This window comes from Barbus barbus, assembly GCF_936440315.1.
Source record: "Barbus barbus genome assembly, chromosome: 26".
Lineage (NCBI taxonomy): Eukaryota > Metazoa > Chordata > Actinopteri > Cypriniformes > Cyprinidae > Barbus > Barbus barbus.
This window is the reverse complement of record NC_136754.1, coordinates 662562-682866: the sequence shown is the minus strand read 5'-3', so window position 1 is coordinate 682866 and position 20305 is coordinate 662562. Positions and strand designations below refer to the sequence as shown.

At 33.6% G+C, this 20305-nt stretch overlaps 1 protein-coding gene across 2 annotated transcripts in view; it reads right to left on the bottom strand.

Moving 5' to 3' along the window:
* Positions 1-1003: 1003 nt before the first annotated feature.
* tcf3a (transcription factor 3a) overlaps positions 1004-20305 on the bottom strand; it is a 46457-nt gene continuing 27155 nt past the window's right edge. Inside the window, exons 11-20 of one of the 2 annotated variants that reach the window (XM_079379117.1) lie at positions 19708-19852; positions 19529-19587; positions 18131-18209; positions 17939-18015; positions 16684-16854; positions 15171-15282; positions 13191-13326; positions 11962-12200; positions 4449-4568; positions 1004-3415 (exon numbers count right to left, since the gene is read on the bottom strand). In XM_079379117.1, the coding sequence (XP_079235243.1) occupies positions 4456-4568; positions 11962-12200; positions 13191-13326; positions 15171-15282; positions 16684-16854; positions 17939-18015; positions 18131-18209; positions 19529-19587; positions 19708-19852 (1131 nt within the window). In that variant the 3' untranslated portion in view covers positions 1004-3415; positions 4449-4455. Of the gene's footprint in view, positions 3416-4448; positions 4569-5893; positions 6124-11961; positions 12201-13190; positions 13327-15170; positions 15283-16683; positions 16855-17938; positions 18016-18130; positions 18210-19528; positions 19588-19707; positions 19853-20305 lie in introns of both variants that reach the window. The other variant, XM_079379118.1, reaches the window with a different exon arrangement.

The following is a 20305-nucleotide window of genomic DNA, read 5'->3' as shown; positions in this document are numbered from 1 at the left end:
TCCTCAACCCCATCAAGGACTTTTCTGAGCCTGGAGGTGGAAGGGTTTTGACCAAAAGTAATCAATTACACAACTTACCCCCAACACTTCAAGATTTTTATTCGTCACATACACAATTATACAGAGTATAACCAGCAGTGAAATGTAGGTCAGGTCCGCTCCAAGGACAGTGCAATTATATACAATACAAAAAGTAGAGACAAAATAAAATAAAAGATAAAAAATATAAATGTGCAGGTCAGTATGTTGTTGATTAAATAGTAATAAAGAGGAACACTGGTGTATTCTCCAATAATACATGTGCAGCAAGATTCTGAACTTGTCATATTATCTCTTTCTGATTTCTTGCATCTATTGTAATGAATATTGTGTAACCTGTACATAATATATCAGTCAATCTCTGAACAGCATTAACCCTGAAAAGCCTGAAATCATTTTCAGAAAAAAAAAATGCATTGGAACTTTTTTAAGGTAGCCTCTCATATTTCATACAGCAGTCTTTTATTGCTCATATAGCATGGTATAGGGAGAATATGAGCCGTAGTTTTATTAAAAGCCCAAACTGAGCACAAATATGCAATTTGGTCCAGATGCTGATATTTATGATGAAATTCTGCTGCTTGTAATATAAATCCAACATACAACCCCAATTCCAGAGAAGTTTTGTAAAATGCAATAAGAATCTGTGACATTAATTCTATTCAACCTTTATTTAATTGACTAAAGTACAAAGGAAAGATTTCCAAAGTTTTCACTGACCAACATAAACGTGCTTTTGATGGATGCAACACACTCCAAAAAGTTGAACAGTGAAGGTAAAGCTTCTGGAAATAAACGCTCCTCCAAAGATCCTGATGATCAGATTTGAGATGCTCGGATTTTTCTAGAAAATGATTGACGGAGAATCAAGTAAAGCTGAGCTGCTTCAGTCCAGTAAGAGTTCATCTGGAGATATGACTCTGATATGAGCTGAAGGTGGACGAACAGAATTGACAAACAGATCCATGTTTACAAAGAAAGTACTTTATTTGCTCAAAGGAACAAGAATTCACTTAACATACATCTGGAATTCTCACATCCCTCTTCATGTGAATTTATAAAATATTCTCAAGTCGAAGCCACAAGACGTGACGTCTGAATAAAAACCTGACTGACTCCAGGATAAAACTGAACAAAACGATGCAGGCACTAGTACAGAATCACTCCCCGACCCCGGAGAATGAGGAAGGCCACTCTCTCGCTCCTTTAAGAGTTTACATGTTTGCAGTACATAAACAAGAATAATTCATATAATCATCTTTTAGTTGGAAAAGACGATGTTAGTACTAACGAAGACAAGAAAATGATCTCTAGAGATAAACTCAGAACTGTGTTTCCTTTCAATTCGGATGGAAAACATCAATGAAACCACCAATGTGGGTTTTGCAAAATTTGGGCACCGATTATTCACCTTATAAACTATAAGGAATATTTCTGTGTGTTAAACGCAAAATTGGCATCTCTAAATGACAAATGATTTCCAAGATCTCCCATAATAAAACTGCAACAGAAATACGAAACACAATTTGTTCCTGGCGCACTAGTTTTCGCCATTTCTCTAACATTTAAAATCAACACAGATAATAACAAAAACAAACATTTAACAGAACTTTATAAAAGAAGTAAAAACAACAACTCGGGGTCGTCTTGTTAAGACCCTTGCGATCTATTTTTCTCTACTTTGTGTAGAAATATTGACAAGAAGTGGCAGCAAATTCATGAATCAACACATTGAGTTGATCAAATGCACAACTTTAGCAACGATTCTCTCATAAATCTGAGTATCTGTTAACTACACACTAGTCAGATTTTGTATCGTGTGAGCAGAAACTGCTCTAAAGAATCCAAATTAAAGTCCAGCTTACGTCAAATCCAAAGCAAACGGATAGACGGCCTCAGAAACGTGTGGTAATACATGGCTGAAATGCTCAGACTCGGTCACACATGTGCATAAAGAAACGCTTCCGAGAGCTTTTCTCTGTGGTTCGGTTCACGACGATATAAAACGAGTTGCTCGTAAATGAGACACACACAAATAGAAAAAGAAAATCTTATCCAGCGTTTTCCAATACTTCAGAAATCCACGATGAAAAACACAAGGTCTGGTGCTTTGGTGAATGATGGCAGATATTAGCACGAATCCCACAAAAACACAATCAGATATTTCACCCCAAAAATAACAATTAAATTAAAAAATAAGCAAATAAATTAAAATATATTTTACCTGAAAAAAATAAAATAAGCCTACTTTTAGGATCATTATGACTTTTGCATTTTACCTTAATGTGTCCAAGTGTTTTATTTCTGAGTGTTTATTCTTATATCCATATATATTTTAAAACAATACAGTAAAAATACTGTAATACAATGATTTACATTTAAATCAGCATAAAGGACACCAAAAATAAACTTGAATAATTTACATTTTATTTGTACTTTTTTTGCATTATAATAATGAAATTGAGGCAAATGTGTTGGTCACAAAAAGTCAGAATAATAAAATCCTAATGTCCTGTAAAACGGGTTTCATTGTCCTTAAAAAAATAAAATAAGATCTCACCTCCCTCAAAATAAAATAAATTAAGAAATATATTGGCCTGAAGAAAACAAAGCCTGTTTTTTTAACCATTATCTTAATGTGTCAGTTTTATTTTAGAGTTTTTATTTTTGTATTCTTATATCTTTACATATGTACTGTAATACAGTATACAAAAAACAAAGGACAGACAATAAACACTCATTTATGTATAATTTACTTTTTTTTTTGCATTATAATGAGAATTTGAAGCAAATGTGTTGGTCATAAAAACAAAAAAATTGAATGTTCCATTAAAACAGGCTTCATTTTCTTTAAAATATTAACTTCATATAGTTTCTTTTGTTTGAGGTGAAATATGGCCGGTTTTGTGGGATTCCCGCATTAGTGGCGATCCCCAAACAGAACCACAAACATCGCGTATCAAAACTGAACATTTCTTTCTACATCATAAACACAAATCGGTACAAAAGAAAGTCAAACTCGAATACATGAACTACAAAAAAAGAGAAAAGGAATCTGTTCCCGCAGTGGAGCTTGACCTTGCGTTGAATACAAAGGCTCATGGGTGTGTGTGCTATATAACAGCACACTGTTAATGGAACGTCTCAGCATCAAACAGCAGGACGGTCCGGGCCCGCAGACGCTGATTTCCACCGATGGTCCATGATTGTGAGCCGAACGAGCGGCTCGGGAAGTTACTGTGTGTATGTGAGTCTTCAACACATCTGTTTATCATATATAAATCACAAATGTGTGTGTGTGTGTGTGTGTGTGTGACTCTGGAACAAGAACGGGAAGATAAGGCCACGTCGACGGAGAGCTTCCTTATGTCAGGATCTGTTGGGAAAAGCACAGAAACAACATTAGAAGCTCATCTAAATGCGCTTGCAAAGACGTTCAAGATGTAAAGCTGGTTTTCATTCATTCAGAGTGAAAGCAGAGTCGCAGTGGAACGCTTGTTCACTTCACCAGCACTAAACTATCATCAGATACACACAAACTCACGACAACCCGTCAAAATAAGAGTTTGGTTGAACTCAGAGAAATGATAAGAAATGTATTACTACTCTACAGTAGAACGTACATCTTAAGAATATCTACTAGAATATTAATTTAACAGCTGTTGTGTAGCACTGTTTGCCAAAACATGAAAAAGATAGTTAACATTATTACATTTTAAAAGAGTAAAAAAAATAATTAAAAACAGGTAACACTTTATTTTAGGGTCTCTTAACTAGTTGGTTTCATGATTTTAATTAAACATGCTTTTTGATTAATAAAATTTAACAAAGATTGAATCCAGAATTATAAAAAATTAATAAATAAAATGGATTTAATAGGGCAAAAATACATTTGTTAAACTTTTATAAACTATTATTTAATCAGAATCCAGACAAAAAAAAAAAAAAAAAAAAGAATCAATATATTTGAAGCAGAAAAAAAAAAGAAGTGGAAAATAGTAAAATGGAGAGAAAATAAATAAAAATTTTATAGGCCCCTAAAATTTACAGAATTTCGTAATTTCATGCAAATACAATTAATGTAGTTAAAATTAAAATGAATTTAACCATTAAAATGGAATCCAGAAATATTAAAACTGAAAAACAGAATGCAGACCAATCAAAACAGAAAAAAGGAAATTTGGAAGTTAATTAAAACTAAATTTGGGGAATAAAATCAAACTGATTTCATAAGACTTTGCCTTAAACACGGTAAAAACCTCTGGGTTTGATTCCCAGGGAATACATGAACTAATCAAATTTAGACATTTAATGCAATGCAACTCGTTTTGGATAAAAGCAACCACCAAGTGCATAAACACAACAGGAATATTTAATTGCTTCATCATAACCAGAGATGTGAAGCTCACCTGAGCGTTACATATGGCCGTGTCCGTCTCCACCCAGACCGGACAGCATCTGCGGATCTCCTGTGACCTTCTCCTCCTCTCTCCTCTTCAGACACGCGGCCTTCGGGTTCAGATTACGCTCTGAGGAAAACAGCCATTCAGATCAGATATTAATGTGTGTTTAACATCAGACTGCAGAGTGATGAAGAAGCTCCAGTCAAACATGTATAATGAAGGAAGAGCAGGTGGCAGGGAGGAAGAAAGCACAACATGATTTACTTCAGTTACAGTGAACAACATGTCTGGCTCATAACTCATCCCAGAAACAGAATTACTAACACACACATATTCTTATTACTGCAATGTGATACAAGACATACTTGCACTGTATTTTTTACTTTTGTATTTTTATATACATTGTATTTTTATATAATATATCAAGCAATTAAAAAATATTATATTATAGAATTGTTATTTTTTACACTTCTGTTATACGCTATAATATACAATATAATAAACAATAGTTATACTATACATTTTATTCTATATTCTATACACTATTTTTATATAATACATTATAAAATTAAGGTAAATTTTTTATAACTATGTAAAATGTAAATATGCTATAATAACATGTTATTCTCTGCTCTATTTTTATGTTATATAATGTAAATTTAATATTAATATTTTTTTTACATCATATATATATATAATATTTATAGAAAATGATAATTTCAGGTATTAATAAATCAGGGTAGTTATCGTTTTAACACCATTTTATTATTTATATTTATAAATATTTTATAGATCTATAATATTATATCATTTAAATTTAATAAATGATATAATAAATTAATATTATAAAACTACTATAATATTATGCAATATTTATAACAAAAAGTTTGATTATTTTTTAAAATCTATTTCATTATTTGATGTATTTATATCTCATGTAACACTATTTATTCATAATTAACAGTAAAGGGAATCTTATTAAAATGACCTTTAACAATAATGAGAACTGGAAAAAAAATTAAGAATTATTTTTACACATTTATTATAAAGTAATTAGAATTCACCAGGAAAGCACCTTTAGTTTTCATGAAATGCCACAAATTGTAATGTTAATTAACAAAACCAATAATATCACAGCCTGATTGCTTCACCATGGTAATACCATAGTTTTTGGACATATACTGTGGTAATACCATGCTTTATTTTGGGTGAAATATGTTTTTGTGAGATTAACCCAAACATATTTAGTTGCCCCAATCACAACTTTAAAATGAAGGATTGATAGGAAAGGCTGTTAATGTGGCAGAAAGCATCACACAAACACACAGGCAGTCGAAGCGAGGAAAGAGACGCAGCTCTCAGCAGCAGAAGCAGAAGCGGTGTGTGTGTGTGTGTGTGTGTGTCTGCTGACTCTCGGCAGGACGGTGGCGGCTCAGAGGGCTTGGTCCTACCTCGCACCTGTCTCTCCAGGCCCAGAATGACCTGCACGGCCTGCTGGAGGATGATGAGTTTAGTCTGAGCCTTGTCGCTCTTCAGATGCAGCTGCACCATGCGGCCGAGCTCCCTGAAGGCTTCGTTAATGTCACGCACTCGCACCCGCTCCCGAGTGTTATTGGCCATGCGCCGCTCGCGCTCACGCTGCTCCTTCTCCTCCACCGTCAGACACTCCTCCGACACGCTGCTGCCAGGGGCGACCGCCGCTCGTTAGTCATTTAGCCTCTCATTAAGTCCATTCTTCAACTAAATCAACTGTCTCAGCTTCATTAGGTTTAAAAGAACCATACTACTCAACTACTAAGGACTACAGAAGAACCGGTTTACTATAGTAAATTTGTTCAAAATGGTTCTTTAGTAAAAATATATATATACATACATATACACACATATATATAAAAATGTATATTTAAAATTATGATTTATATAGTAAAAATAAATGATATATAATTTCTTTAAATCACAATTTGATTTTGATATATATATATATATATATATATATATATATATATATATATATATATATATATATATATATATATATATACACATACATATATATATATATACACACACACACACACACAATTTATGTAATTGATGTTATGTAAATTATGTATTTAATTTATGTTATTATAATTCATTGTATATTTTATTATAATTTAATATAAATCATAATTTTAGTTATACACACACAGACACACAATATATATAAATTATTTTGTAAATAATAAATATATTAAACTTTTTAATAATATATTACTAAGAATCATAATATTTTTCATTTAATTATATAAATTATAATTTTACTAAAATTGTATGACATACTTTTTACATTGTAAATACCATTTTATTAAATGCATATATATATATATATATATATATATATATATATATATATATATATATATATATATATATATATATATATATATATATATATATATATATATATATATATACACACACACACACTTTTTTAAAATGCCCAAAAAGTTCCCTGCAAAACCCTAGTGTTATTAATCCTGTTTTACATGTTAAACAACACACAGATATTTAAGATGATTTCAAAAGCAGAAACAAATGCTGCATTTTAAATTCCATACCAACTTGAAGTGGTCTGAACAGATTAAACCAATTAAAACTGCACTGATTCCAGTTAAACGAGGATTGCAGAGAGGGATCCAGTGGCGGTGCAGAGAGGAGAGCGGGACGTGACCGATCCGGAGCATCTTACTTTCATTGTGACCGGACGCGCAATTTCAAAGCAGACACAGCCGCTCGCTACGCATTAGAGTGTCAGTGGCTTTCAGGAGGCCTGTGGGATCTGCCGCGGAGCGAAAGAGCGCAAGACGAGAGGACAGCAAGATGAGAGAGATGCACCGTCTGCCAAGAACCGAACAGAAACACACACTGCCACTGAGAGAGCCAGACAGAAGACAGGATGAGGTGAATGCGACTGTCTCATTGTAAACGCATCCCGCTGCTGAGATGCATTTATGCAGCATGAGACTAAAAAACCACTGCCGCCATCTGCAAAGAAAAGGGCTGAAGAACAGATGGAGAAATGGGTAAAAAGAAAAACAACCTGGCAAACAGAGGGTTAAACATGGCATGCAAGCATTAATCAGACCATTACAATCTGAAGCGAGTAAAATGTTAAGGAAGAAACACAAAAGAACGAGTCCATCTGCGGGGTTAATGCCTGCGGAAAAAGCGTTTCACAACGGATCGGAGGGGTTACGGACATGCAACAGTCAAAAGAAAACCATAAGGTGTATGAACACAGATTTAAAAAGGATTGAACAACTAGAATGAAAAACAGAAGCATAGATGATGTCCACTGTGGAAATCAGGATGGTTGCATGCATTATGCCTAAAGGACTGCATTCATACTAGTCTTGAAGGAATAATAAAAATGCCATCATTTACTCAACCCTCATGTGTGAGGTTCTTTTGTGGAAATTAATTGGGAACAGATGGTGTCAAACTGCAAAAATTACAAAAAAGCACCATAAAGTAGTCCATACCAATAAGTGCACTACATTTCAAGTCTTTTGAAGTCAAATGAACATGTTTTATGGAGGAAATCGACAGAAATGCAGCCATTCATTAAATGAAAATCTCTTTTATGCAAGTGCTTATTTATACTTGTCACGCCAAGATGCGTTTGCACACGGGTTATTATTGTTAACTAAAATTAAAACTACTAAAAACATTTCTGAAATTAATGAAATTGTATTTAAGTTGAATTTAACTGAAATTAAGTTGAAAAAATTTAAGTGAAATAAAATAGATGAAAAACAAACTAAATGAAAATCAGAAATGTTGTTTTTATATATATATCTATTATAATCATAATTGGGATATTAAAGCGCCCAATTATGGATTTTTGAAAATTACCTTTCATGCAGTGTCTAACACGGCTCTAAGTGAATGAAAACTGTGTATAAAGTTATTGTCTCTCAAAAGAAAGTGTCGACTGTGAATAATTGAAACGAGTGGTTTTTAAAACAAATCCCAAGCCATTTCATGTTGACGTCAACATGAAACATTAGCATATTGCCCGCTCACTTGTTGGTCTTTATGCACTGAATGAAAATGCAAATTCATTCTTTGCCACTAGGTGCTGTAAAAACAGCGGTTTCCCCGGTAACGCTGAACACGAAGCAGCACTGCCCTCACAAATGCTGCTTTATCAAGCATTACAGGCGAGAGGACCAATTACCGCAGATTAGCATCACGCAAAGGAGGGGTTTGGAAAAATGAATCATTGAGGGAATCATTTGAGAGTCGTTGAGCAAGGAAGGTAAAAATAAATGCATATTAAAAGACAATGAAAGAGTTTTTTGACCTTTTGTTGGGGACTCCCAAAACCAAAATATGAACCTTTCATTAGCCATAATAGGGGAACTTTAAAGATCATGTTCCATGAAGATATTTTGTAAATTTCTTACCGTAAATATCAAAATTTAATTTTTGATTAGTAATATGCATTGCTAAGAACTTCATTTGAACAACTTTAAAGGAGATTTTCTCAATATTTAGATTTTTTTTGCACCCTCAGATTCCAGATTTTCTAATAGTTGTATCTCAGCCAAATATTGTCCAATCCTAACAAACCATACATCAATGGAAAGATTATTTATGCAGCTTTCAGATCATGAAAAATGACCCTTATGACTGGTTTTGTGGTCAAGGGTCACAATTGGCATCAGGGCCGTCGGCGCAAGTGAAAACTCTGATTGGATGCTCAGTTTAGGGAAAGGGTCCGTGCAGGAGAATTAAAGCAAAAGCGATGAAAACGAGTAAGTGAAGGCAGCACAGACAAGAAGGCTGTTCTAATTTTACGTGATCTTTCCCAAGCATTCCAATATGCAAATATTTTCATAACAACATGAGCCATTTCAAATTAAGAAAGTTATCAACATAACTGATATTCAAAATGATAAGCCAGCGCTGCTTTGTTTACATTTCCTTTACATTTTACATCCTTGTTTCAGTTACTCCTTTTAAATGACGAATACATACTATTGATAGCTGCTAATATAGACAGCTAATTCCTCTCATGCAGGCGCAGAACACACGTGTTAGTTTGCAGTCACCGTTGGCTTTTGTCGCCTTGGTGTGTCCCAGCCTTTAAAGTCATGTCTGTCTCCCAAACAAAACACAAGACTTGAGAAGAAGGTGCACAAGACATTTAGGATACTCTTATGATGCTTTTTTTGGGTTGACAGTCATTGAACATTCACTCTAACATTCTTCAAAACTTTCCTAGAGTGAGTAAATGACAATTTACATTTATACCTGTAACTATTCTAACTAGCTTTAATCTGAGTCTGTTAGTTGCATGAATCTTGCAAGCAGGTGAGATGAACAGAAAACAGGAAGGGACGAGTGCTAAACATGAGATGACAGACAGAAACACATGCACAGTTACAGAAAGGGCAGACAGTCCCACAATCACCCTAAACAGACACCTGTGTGGGCCACGGGGAGGCAGGAGGCTTACGTAACATACTACATAATGCATCTCGAAAGAATTACCACCAAGATAAATTACTAACTTACATATTTTAACAATATATATTTACATTTTAATAACTTAAGATACTATTAAAAGGAAATATTCTTGAGTTAAATGCAACTCGGCTGGTTGTCAGGGTGTTGCTAGGCTGTTTCTAGGGCTTATTTTAAGGCAAGACACCACATGTGAATAGTGTAAAACAACTTCACCATACTTCCCCAGTTGATTAATTACATCAAGTTTTCTGAAATGTTATGTTTAAATACGCAAATGAGGCATTATCTAATTAAAGATGCACTAATTTGCATACATTTTTCTGAACATTGGATAAAGTCAGGTTCAAAATTATTGTTTGATTCTGTCGACATATTAGGTTTATACAGAGAGGATTTTGGATTTCTCTTTTTAATCACTCCATAAATCAGTAAAATGCTGTCAACAGACAGAAAACTATTAAATTTTCACCATGTTTTTAGGAATAAAATGTTCTATAAATCCGTGTGAATGATATATGAACAAACCCCTTGGTAAAAGCCTTCAGAATATAGATAGGAATAAAACCCTAAGTTTTGGTGTATGCAAGTGCTGCTGAAGTGGAGAAAAAACCCATCAAAGCCTTTAAAGATAAGCATTTTCGCCATGTTTTAGGAATAAAATGTTCTATAAATCAGAGTGAATGATATGAACAAACCCCTCGGTAAAAGCCTTTAGAATATAGATAGGAATAAAACCCTAAGTTTTGGTGTATGCAAGTGCTGCTGAAGTGGAGAAAAAACCCCATCAAAGCCTTTAAAGATAAGCATTTTCGCCATGTTTTAGGAATAAAATGTTCTATAAATCAGAGTGAATGATATATGAACAAACCCCTCGGTAAAAGCCTTTAGAATATAGATAGGAATAAAACCCTAAGTTTTGGTGTATGCAAGTGCTGCTGAAGTGGAGAAAAAACCCATCAAAGCCTTTAAAGATAAGCATTTTCGCCATGTTTTAGGAATAATATTTTATATAAATCAATGTGAATGATATATGAACAAACGCTTCAGTAAAATCCTTCAGAATATAGATAGGAATAAAACCCTAAGTTTTGGTGTATGCAAGTGCTGCTGAAGTGGAGAAAAACCCCATCAAAGCCTTTAAAGATAAGCATTTTCGCCATGTTTTAGGAATAAAATGTTCTATAAATCAATGTGAATGATATATGAACAAACGCCTCAGTAAAAGCCTTCAGAATATAGATAGGAATAAAACCCTAAGTTTTGGTGTATGCAAGTGCTGCTGAAGTGGAGAAAAAACCCATCAAAGCCTTTAAAGATAAGCATTTTCGCCATGTTTTAGGAATAATATTTTATATAAATCAATGTGAATGATATATGAACAAACGCTTCAGTAAAATCCTTCAGAATATAGATAGGAATAAAACCCTAAGTTTTGGTGTATGCAAGTGCTGCTGAAGTGGAGAAAAAACCCATCAAAGCCTTTAAAGATAAGCATTTTCGCCATGTTTTAGGAATAATATTTTATATAAATCAATGTGAATGATATATGAACAAACGCCTCAGTAAAAGCCTTCAGAATATAGAGAGGAATAAAACCCTAAGTTTTGGTGCATGTAAGTGCTGCTAAAGTGGAGAAAAAAACTTTTAAAAGATATGTTTTGTAATTAAAATCTACATAGATTTTTGTAATAGACAAAAGTTTGATAAAATAAACACTCAAATGTGCATTTCACGTGTTTTCCTTCCACTAGGCTGAAACGCGTTACGAAAAGCCAAATGGCCCAAAATCTAAACTAGCAAGTGAATTTTTGCTTGTAGTGTCTTGCCTTAAAATAATTTAACTTGTATTGAACCTAGATGCATATGCATTTATCAATCACGCATTTAATATCTCCAACCAACAAATCCGTCCTCCTCCCCTTGCACCCATTCAGGTGTCTCAACCACAGACGAATCTCTGCGGTGTCTGAGCACTGATCGGAGGTCAGCCGCACACACTGACCTCGCACTTGCTGCTCCAGGTTGAGAATAACGTTTACGGCCTGGTGAAGGACGAGCAGTTTGGTCTGAGGTTTCTCATTGTTCATGTGCAGCTGGCACATGCGGCCCAGCTCTTTGAAGGCCTCGTTGATGTCGCGAACACGCAAACGCTCACGGGCGTTATTGGCCACGCGCCGCTCTTTCTCCCGCTCCGCCTTCACCTCAATCGGCAAGTCCTCGTCATCTTCTTCCTCGTCTTGACTTCATGGGTCAGAGGAACAAAGGGAGGGGTTACAGGCAAAACAATCAGGGCACACTGACAGGGAACGACGCATACCTCACGTCAAGGTTTTAAAATAGACCAATCAGAAGCTGCTGGAGGTGGGAATGTCGAGTATATTGAGTGTTTACTGATGCAACTTAACTAGCAGTCAAACGTTTGGAATAATTATGACTTTTTAAAAGAAGTAGTTTCTTCTGCTCACCAAGGCTGCATTTATTTGATCAAAAATATAGTAAAATCAGTAATATTGTGAAATATTATTGCAAATTAAAATAAGTGTTTTCTATGTGAATATATTGTAACATGTAATTTATTGCTGTGATCAAAGCTGAATTTTCAGCACCATTCAGCGTCACACGATCCTTCAGAAATCATTCTAATTTGCTGATTTGCTGCTCAAGAAACACGTTGAAAGTTCATGTTGCTTGTTTTTGTAGAAATCATGATACATTAATCAGTCAAAAGTTTGGGGAAAATATATTAAAACTTTTATTCACTTGAGCAAGTGAAATTGAAGACAATTATAATGTTACAAAAGATTTCCATCTCAAATAAATGCTGTTCTTTTGAACTTTCTATTCATCTGTGAATCCTGAATATATCACGGTTTCCACAGAAATATTGAGCAGCACAACTGTGTTCAACATTGATAATAGTCAGAAATGTTTGTTGAGCAGTAAATCAGTATATTAGAATGATTTCTGAAGATCATGTGACACTGAAAACTGGAGTAATGATGCTGAAAATACAAATAAATTACATTTTAACATATAATCATATAGAAAAGTTATTTTAAAATACAATAATTCACAACATTACTGTTTTTTGGTCAAATAACTGCAGCCTTGGTGAGTATAAGAGACTTCTTAAAAACATTTAAAAAAAATCTTAATTATTCCAAACTTTTGACCAGTACTGTATATGTATTTGTCCTGGGATTAAATGAAGGTTTGCGGAGCGGCAAGTACCTCGTTCGCGTGTGGCTTTTTCCGTCTTTCTTCTCATCTTCTGATTTATCTGCAATAGACAGGTTCTCATCGTCATCCTTATCTTCCCGCTTTACTTCGGAGCCAGATGAGTGAGAGGAGTGAGGCAGAGAAAGACCTGACAGACAAAAACAAGATGAGATTAGCAGCAGAAAACGCTGATCACACTGTGCGACAACAGCACTGTGAAATCATCCTGTAATTCTTTAAAAGGTGATGTGTTTGATTTCTGGTTGTTATGCATTTGGCAGATGCTTTCATCCAAAGCGACTTGCATTGGTATGAAAAGTTCTTATCATGATTATAGTGACCAAAATGATCACGGTTATCAGTATTATCACGGTGTTGCTAAAATGTGCTGGGGTTGTAAAAGTACCGACACATAAATCACCAAGTTTTATATTTAAAAATCAACAAACAACAAATAAAATTATTTTTGTTTGCATAATCACTAAAACAATAACTTTATATATAATATAATAATATTACTAATATATTACTTCACAGGCATTACCGGCTTGTACTTTTACATCCATAATATTATAAATCGACAGTTTATTGCTGGTCTGTGGTTTTACAGTGCTGTAATTTTTAAAGATTTCATATTATTTTAAGGGGAGCTTAAAGGGTGCACTACTATGAAAATCACACAGCTTCAGCGTGACAACAATAAGAAGTATAATTTCATAGATATTGTTAATAATAGTTGTTCATATTAAAATATGAACTTAATGCATGACCTAGACTATTTATTTAGCACAAATCCTGTAATTTTAATAAATATTACATTAAATTTATTAAAAATTGTTGCTGCTCCAATTAAGCTCAGTGTTATCTCTTTAAGCTCTTCCACATTGAACGTCTATGTAAATACTTCATAAACAGACTTTAAATATTAACTGATGGTTGTCACTTTATGTGGATTCTGTCGACTCAAATCTGCAGACTGGCTCTGATCTTTGGTAACTAGCAACTTCTAAAGGCTGGAAATCTGTGGAAAATCGGGGCAAAAATCGTGTATAAAAATCGTGATAAATAGACATCCATTTAATAAGAGGTTTCATAATGAGGATAGTTTCTGTGTTCATCCCCATGAATGAAATGCTTATTGGTTTGTGATTTTTGAATGTGTTACTTAGCTGAACGTGTACTAGTATAGATGTTTCACTGTGGCACTACATTATGAATATATTACTGATCGACTTGAATGCCTTGTTGCTTGATTTTAGTGTTCTGTTTTTTTGTGATTGACTTGTACTTTCAAAAAAATATATTTTTACATTTACTCTTTAAAATTTATTATTCTTAAAATAAACATTTTTAATAAAACATGATGTGAGCTTAATGGGAACAGGGGTGTGCTTAAAGGGTACAAAAATGTATCCATTAAGCACAGCCAGACTTTTTGAATTTAATGATGTATATCTTAATTGAAATGCTTTTGTCATTTAAAATAAAATTAAATATTTGTGTGAGAGATTAATATTTTATTTTAACAACTTTTTGTAATGAAACCAATATCTTGTTGCACTAAAAATGTCTCAATGTAGATTTTGGTGAGCTTAAGTACGTTTACCCTATTTATTTACCGTGAGTTGTTCAAATCACAGTAATCGAATAGTTATAATAATATATTTTAATGATAGTTAAAATATGAAACTGTAAAACTAACCGTGGGAAATTTTCTCATGATTTATCGTCAAATCGGTAATCCTTACATCCCTAATTCAAGGTATGCATTTTATGGGTTCATGCACTCCGTGAGAACAGAAGCTATGAACTTAGTGTTTCTAGCACCATGTTTGAGCCACAGAAATACTATATAAGTCTGAAAAGCATGCATGATACAAATACATTTTGCATGCTTGTCTGCTAAAATACCTGCACAAAGCACATCAGTTATGAATCTCAATCAATCAAATGTCATGAAATGAGCATTAAAACTCAAAAAGCAGCACTGACTGGTAAAGGCGTCGGACTGGGAAGTGGGCGGGGCCTGATGGGGGGCGTGGTGTCCCTGCAGCAGAGCACTGGACTGTGGTAAACCTGCGGCATCATCACTGTGATTTGACATCTAGAGGAAAGAGCAGAGATGGTTAATATATGCTGATAGTGTACACTCATCTGCCTTCTCACTCCATATGAGCTGCTCTGAGAGTCACTTTACCAGCATTTCACCATTTCACTTAAGAATATGTTCATCAGATACACAGAGAAACTCACAGGCCTTTACTACAACCCGCCAAAATAAGTACAGTTTAATAACTATTGTACAGTGAAATGGACTACTCAACGTAATAAAAAAATTATAATAATACCCTTTATTTAAACATTAAGAAGTGTCACAGTTTGTTTGACCATGTTTTGATTTAAACAATAAATGTATGTTGTTTGCCCAAGAAAATAAATTATTCAAATTTCATTTTCTTACATTTTTAAAGACTGTTGAAGTTTTATGCATTCATTTGTTTACCAATATTTTTGATAATAAATTTGTATTAAATCACAAACAGAATTTCTGGGGGCATTCAAAAGCATTATTATTGTCACAATTTTAATAAAAAAATTTAATTGCTAAAGTTCTATTATTTCAATTTATTAGACATCCTTTATGATTTTTAAAATGTTATCAAACAATTAAAAAACAGAAAATACTGGAATTCACAATGCAATCAGAGATAATTTACAGTTAAACACCCAAAACGCGTCAACACTATATATATATATATATATATATATATATATATATATATATATATATATATATATATATATATATATATATATATATATATATATATATATATATATATATATATATATATATATATATATATATATACACACACATTATAAACAATACATTCAAATTGTCAATATAAATTGTCATTACATTGTCTTGCTGAATAGCAAAATGAAATTTAATTTTGATGGCAGTTAATTGTTGACAGTTCTCAACTAAATTTAGTGAAATGTGTCTAATGTCTATTTCATAGGGCACTTTTATTGTTACAAATGTAACACATTATTAACTGTTAAATGCATTCATTTGATTACCACCCGTTTTGATAATAAATTTGTATTAAATCATAAAACACATAATCCAGAAAAATTTAAACGTGACAACACTGAAAAAATAATGCACAAATTATTAGGGCACTATTATCATTACATTTTTAATAATCAATAAGGAAGTCTAATGATCTGAATTCATAACACTTTAAAAAAAAATTAACAATCTGTGAAAAAATAAAACAATTTGGGAGCAAAAAAAACAAACTTAAAAACAGGTCATTTTAGACAGAGGTTGAAAATAATTTTTCCACATTTATTTTTATGTGCAAAAAACTATTAACACTGTAAGTAAACCTCAAGGAACATATTAAAATAATAAAAAACCTTTTAAAACAAGATTCAGGAAAAAATCAAGGCGATTTCACAGGGCCCTAAGCAGGCTGGGGTTGGAAACACTCACCAGGCCTGGCAGACGGCTGGCGAGCCCGAAGGCCTGACTGATGGAGCCCAGGGCCGCTGCACCAGCCGGATGTCCAGAGACAGCTGCGCTCAGTAAACTGTGCATGTCTGCACCCACCGCATGACGACTCAACACATGCAGCGCTTCACCCAGACGGTCATCCATCTTAGTCTGCAAAAACCACAAATCACTCAAGCTGACAAAGTTCATCAAATGCACAACAAGAGAGAGTTTGCAACAGAGATTTGGCAATCAACGTTATTTCTGTGAGACTAAAAAAAGTTAATTATGACTATTTGTTCTCTCAAATGTAGAACACATTGTTTATCAACTGATTAGACATTTCTATAAATGCAGTTTAAAACCATTATAATACAAAACAACATTTTAATTTTGCTGTTCAGGAGTGTTATTTTAATATCATTGAGATTGTACCATATTTTTGAATCAGTTTTTATATACTTTATATTTTCTGTTTTCATTTGAAATGTCAAGTTTCATTCATTTTTGTATGTTTTTATCTTTAGTATGTTTTTATACGTCTATATAGTTTATTCATTTATTTCAGTTTTAGTTATTTTCGTAGGTAAACTAAATTAAAATGAGAAATGTTGCCATGGAAACTAGCTGAAATAAAAAGTTTCGATACAGTTAACGATTATTTTATTTCAAATAACAAAAATTCTCTTTTTTTTTTTAAACTATAAAACCATGGTTCAGCAGAACAAAACGGTTCAACACGGTTTATAAAAAGAAACACTGACAAAATTTGAAGAATTGTTTATATAATATATTATTCTGAAACCATAAAGTGAAAGTTAATACATACAGTTAAATACAATGAAATACACAAGTAAAAGTATTTCTATATTTATAACGTTTCTATGTGGATACTGGACATTGATCATAAATATCAGATGAAATTATGGAAATTATCTATGTTATGTGAAGACATTATTATTATTATATATCTTAATTATATTTATTATAAGTTGTACATATATTGATTGGAGAGTTATGCATGTTTAAGTGTAAAATAACTGTTCTTACATCTGGAACCTTAAAGTGAAACTAACTTACTAAATAAAAGCACGATCCTATGTGAGGACTTCAAATATCATTTTAGAATATCATTTGATGTTTCTATGAATACAATACATGCATATTTCATGTGCAATATCACAGTAAAATCTCCAGTTTAAAAGTGTATTTAATCTCTAGTTTTTCTGCTCTATGGTGATGCAAAGGAACGTACCAGCGCCTGCAGTCCGGGCTCAAAACCAGGTGACGGCGCGGGCTGAGAGGAGCCTTTGGGCCACTGAGATGCAGAAGCTGAAAACACAAACACAGGAGTCAATAACGCCTCGTGTGTGGAGGCATCAGAGCAATCACACAGCAGATGGCACTACAGAGCTGTTTGCAAGACAAGAACCTTCAGGAAACCCACCAGCAACATTTGAAGGAGAGCCCACAGGAGTGGAAGGACTCGGGGAGTAGCTGTTGCTGTTATTGTCAGAGGGATATATCTATAAATCACAAGAGACAATATTAAGTCAGAGGGTTGAGCTGAAAGAGATATGTAATTGTTGTGTTTATCAGTAAATTGTATTTTTAATACATTTTTCAGTATGAATCACCCATCCACATTCCATCATAGCACATGGAGTAATTCCAGAAATAATCACATATTTATGATCAATATCCATATAGAGAAACTTGCATTGAATTACAGATGCTACACAGCAAGATGCAAACCTCTGACCAGCACCAAACATAGAAAGGCAAGATTAGAGTTTGCAAAAAAGCACAAAGGTTAGCCAGAAGAGTAATCTTTAATATCTGTCTTATATTCAACTGTCCCAATACTTATGCTCACATCAGATAGAGGGATGAACTCTAAAAGTGCTGCTCTTTTTATTTGGTAAAACATCTATGTGTTGAAACGGCTAATAATAAAATGTGACATTCTGTAGTTTTGTCTCATATTCATCTTTTAATCATATTTGCAAATGTCTTGACTCCACAGCCAACAGACCAATTTTGTCTTTACTCTTCCAATACTTATGGAGGGCACTGTGTATATATATATATATATATATATATATATATATATGTCATCAGTTGAAAAAATTAGTAAAAATAAATTTTAATTTGTGTAAAAAAAGTATTTAATAACAATTACTTTTAACCAAAAAAAAAAAAAAAAAAAAAAAAAAATTCAGTTAGTTTCCAAGGCAACATTTATCATTTTTAAATTTAAGTTGAATTAATAACATTTTCTAAAACTGAAATAATTTATAAAAACAAAATAAACATTTAAAAACAAATAATGTAAAAGTATGGAAAATCTAAAAATAAAAACTTTCATAACATTTAAATAAAAATCACCACACTAGTTTATTACTGAAGAAATATGCATGATCAAATAACTTCTGATTAATGAATCCAATTATATGTTTAGTCACAGAATTGCACCAGGAAATTCCTCTTCCTATTATTCCAATTCAACATCCTGTGTGGCATTGTGCGTAATAATTCACAATTATTAATAAAACATGAGCCAATTATTAAATTCTGAATTTTCCACAACCTTTATAAGCAAAATTGATTTACCAGTAGATAATTAGCCAATTTGATATCGGTGTTTGACAAATTTTCCCCAAGCCTCCATGCAGTTCCAAAGATGTTTAGAATAAACAAAAAATACAATAAATTCGTAATTAAGTCATATCTCAAAATGATCAGCCATATCAGCCACTGGTTACTCGACTAGTGATATCTAGCCTCTGAAAAATGGTCTACCAGGGCGTTTATCACCACATTAAATTGTAAATGACTCACTCACCGAAGCGAGCGCTTTCCCGATCTCTGCGCCAGAGCTGCCTGCGTTTCCAGCTCTGCTGACTGTGAACAGAGAATGAAGCTGTGTTTACAGGTGAATGTGTTACTCAGACGCACTGAAACGAGAGCAGGTCGCAGCAGTGAAGCTCTGGTTTGTGGTCGCGTCAGGGTGGAGAGTCTTACCCATGATGCTGTCTGAGCTGCTGATGGGCGGCGTGTGGTTGGGAACACCATATCCAGCCGAGGCTGGGTGGAAGCTGGTGGGTAAGTTGACCTCGCTCCCGTGCAGAGGGTAGTTCTGCGGCGACAGGGGCAAAGGCTGCCGCTTCTGCAGGCGACACACACACACACACCATTACTCACGAGCACGTGGCAAACATGTTATGGTATCTATCATGCAGCTCTGGTACAGCCGAAAAGTAATTGAGACACTGAAAAAGAGCAGGTTCAACATCAGGAATGTTTAATTGCTTTTCCACATGAAGGTCTGCGGTAATATAATGCATTTCTTCTATGGTCTCTGGCTCATCAGAAAGGAAAAAAAATATCCAGATGAGGTCATCAGAAGCTATTTTTTAATCAAATGAATCTGAGATCATAACTGATCAGACAACTAAGCCGTTTGAAATTATTAAACGTCTGATCTCCAACCATCTATGTGCATGCATGTATGTATGTGTGTGTGTGTGTATATATGCACATACACACTCAAACATAAAACCTTTGACACGTCTGGCAAGGGACCATAAATACTGTATAAATACTATAGTGTTACCATAAA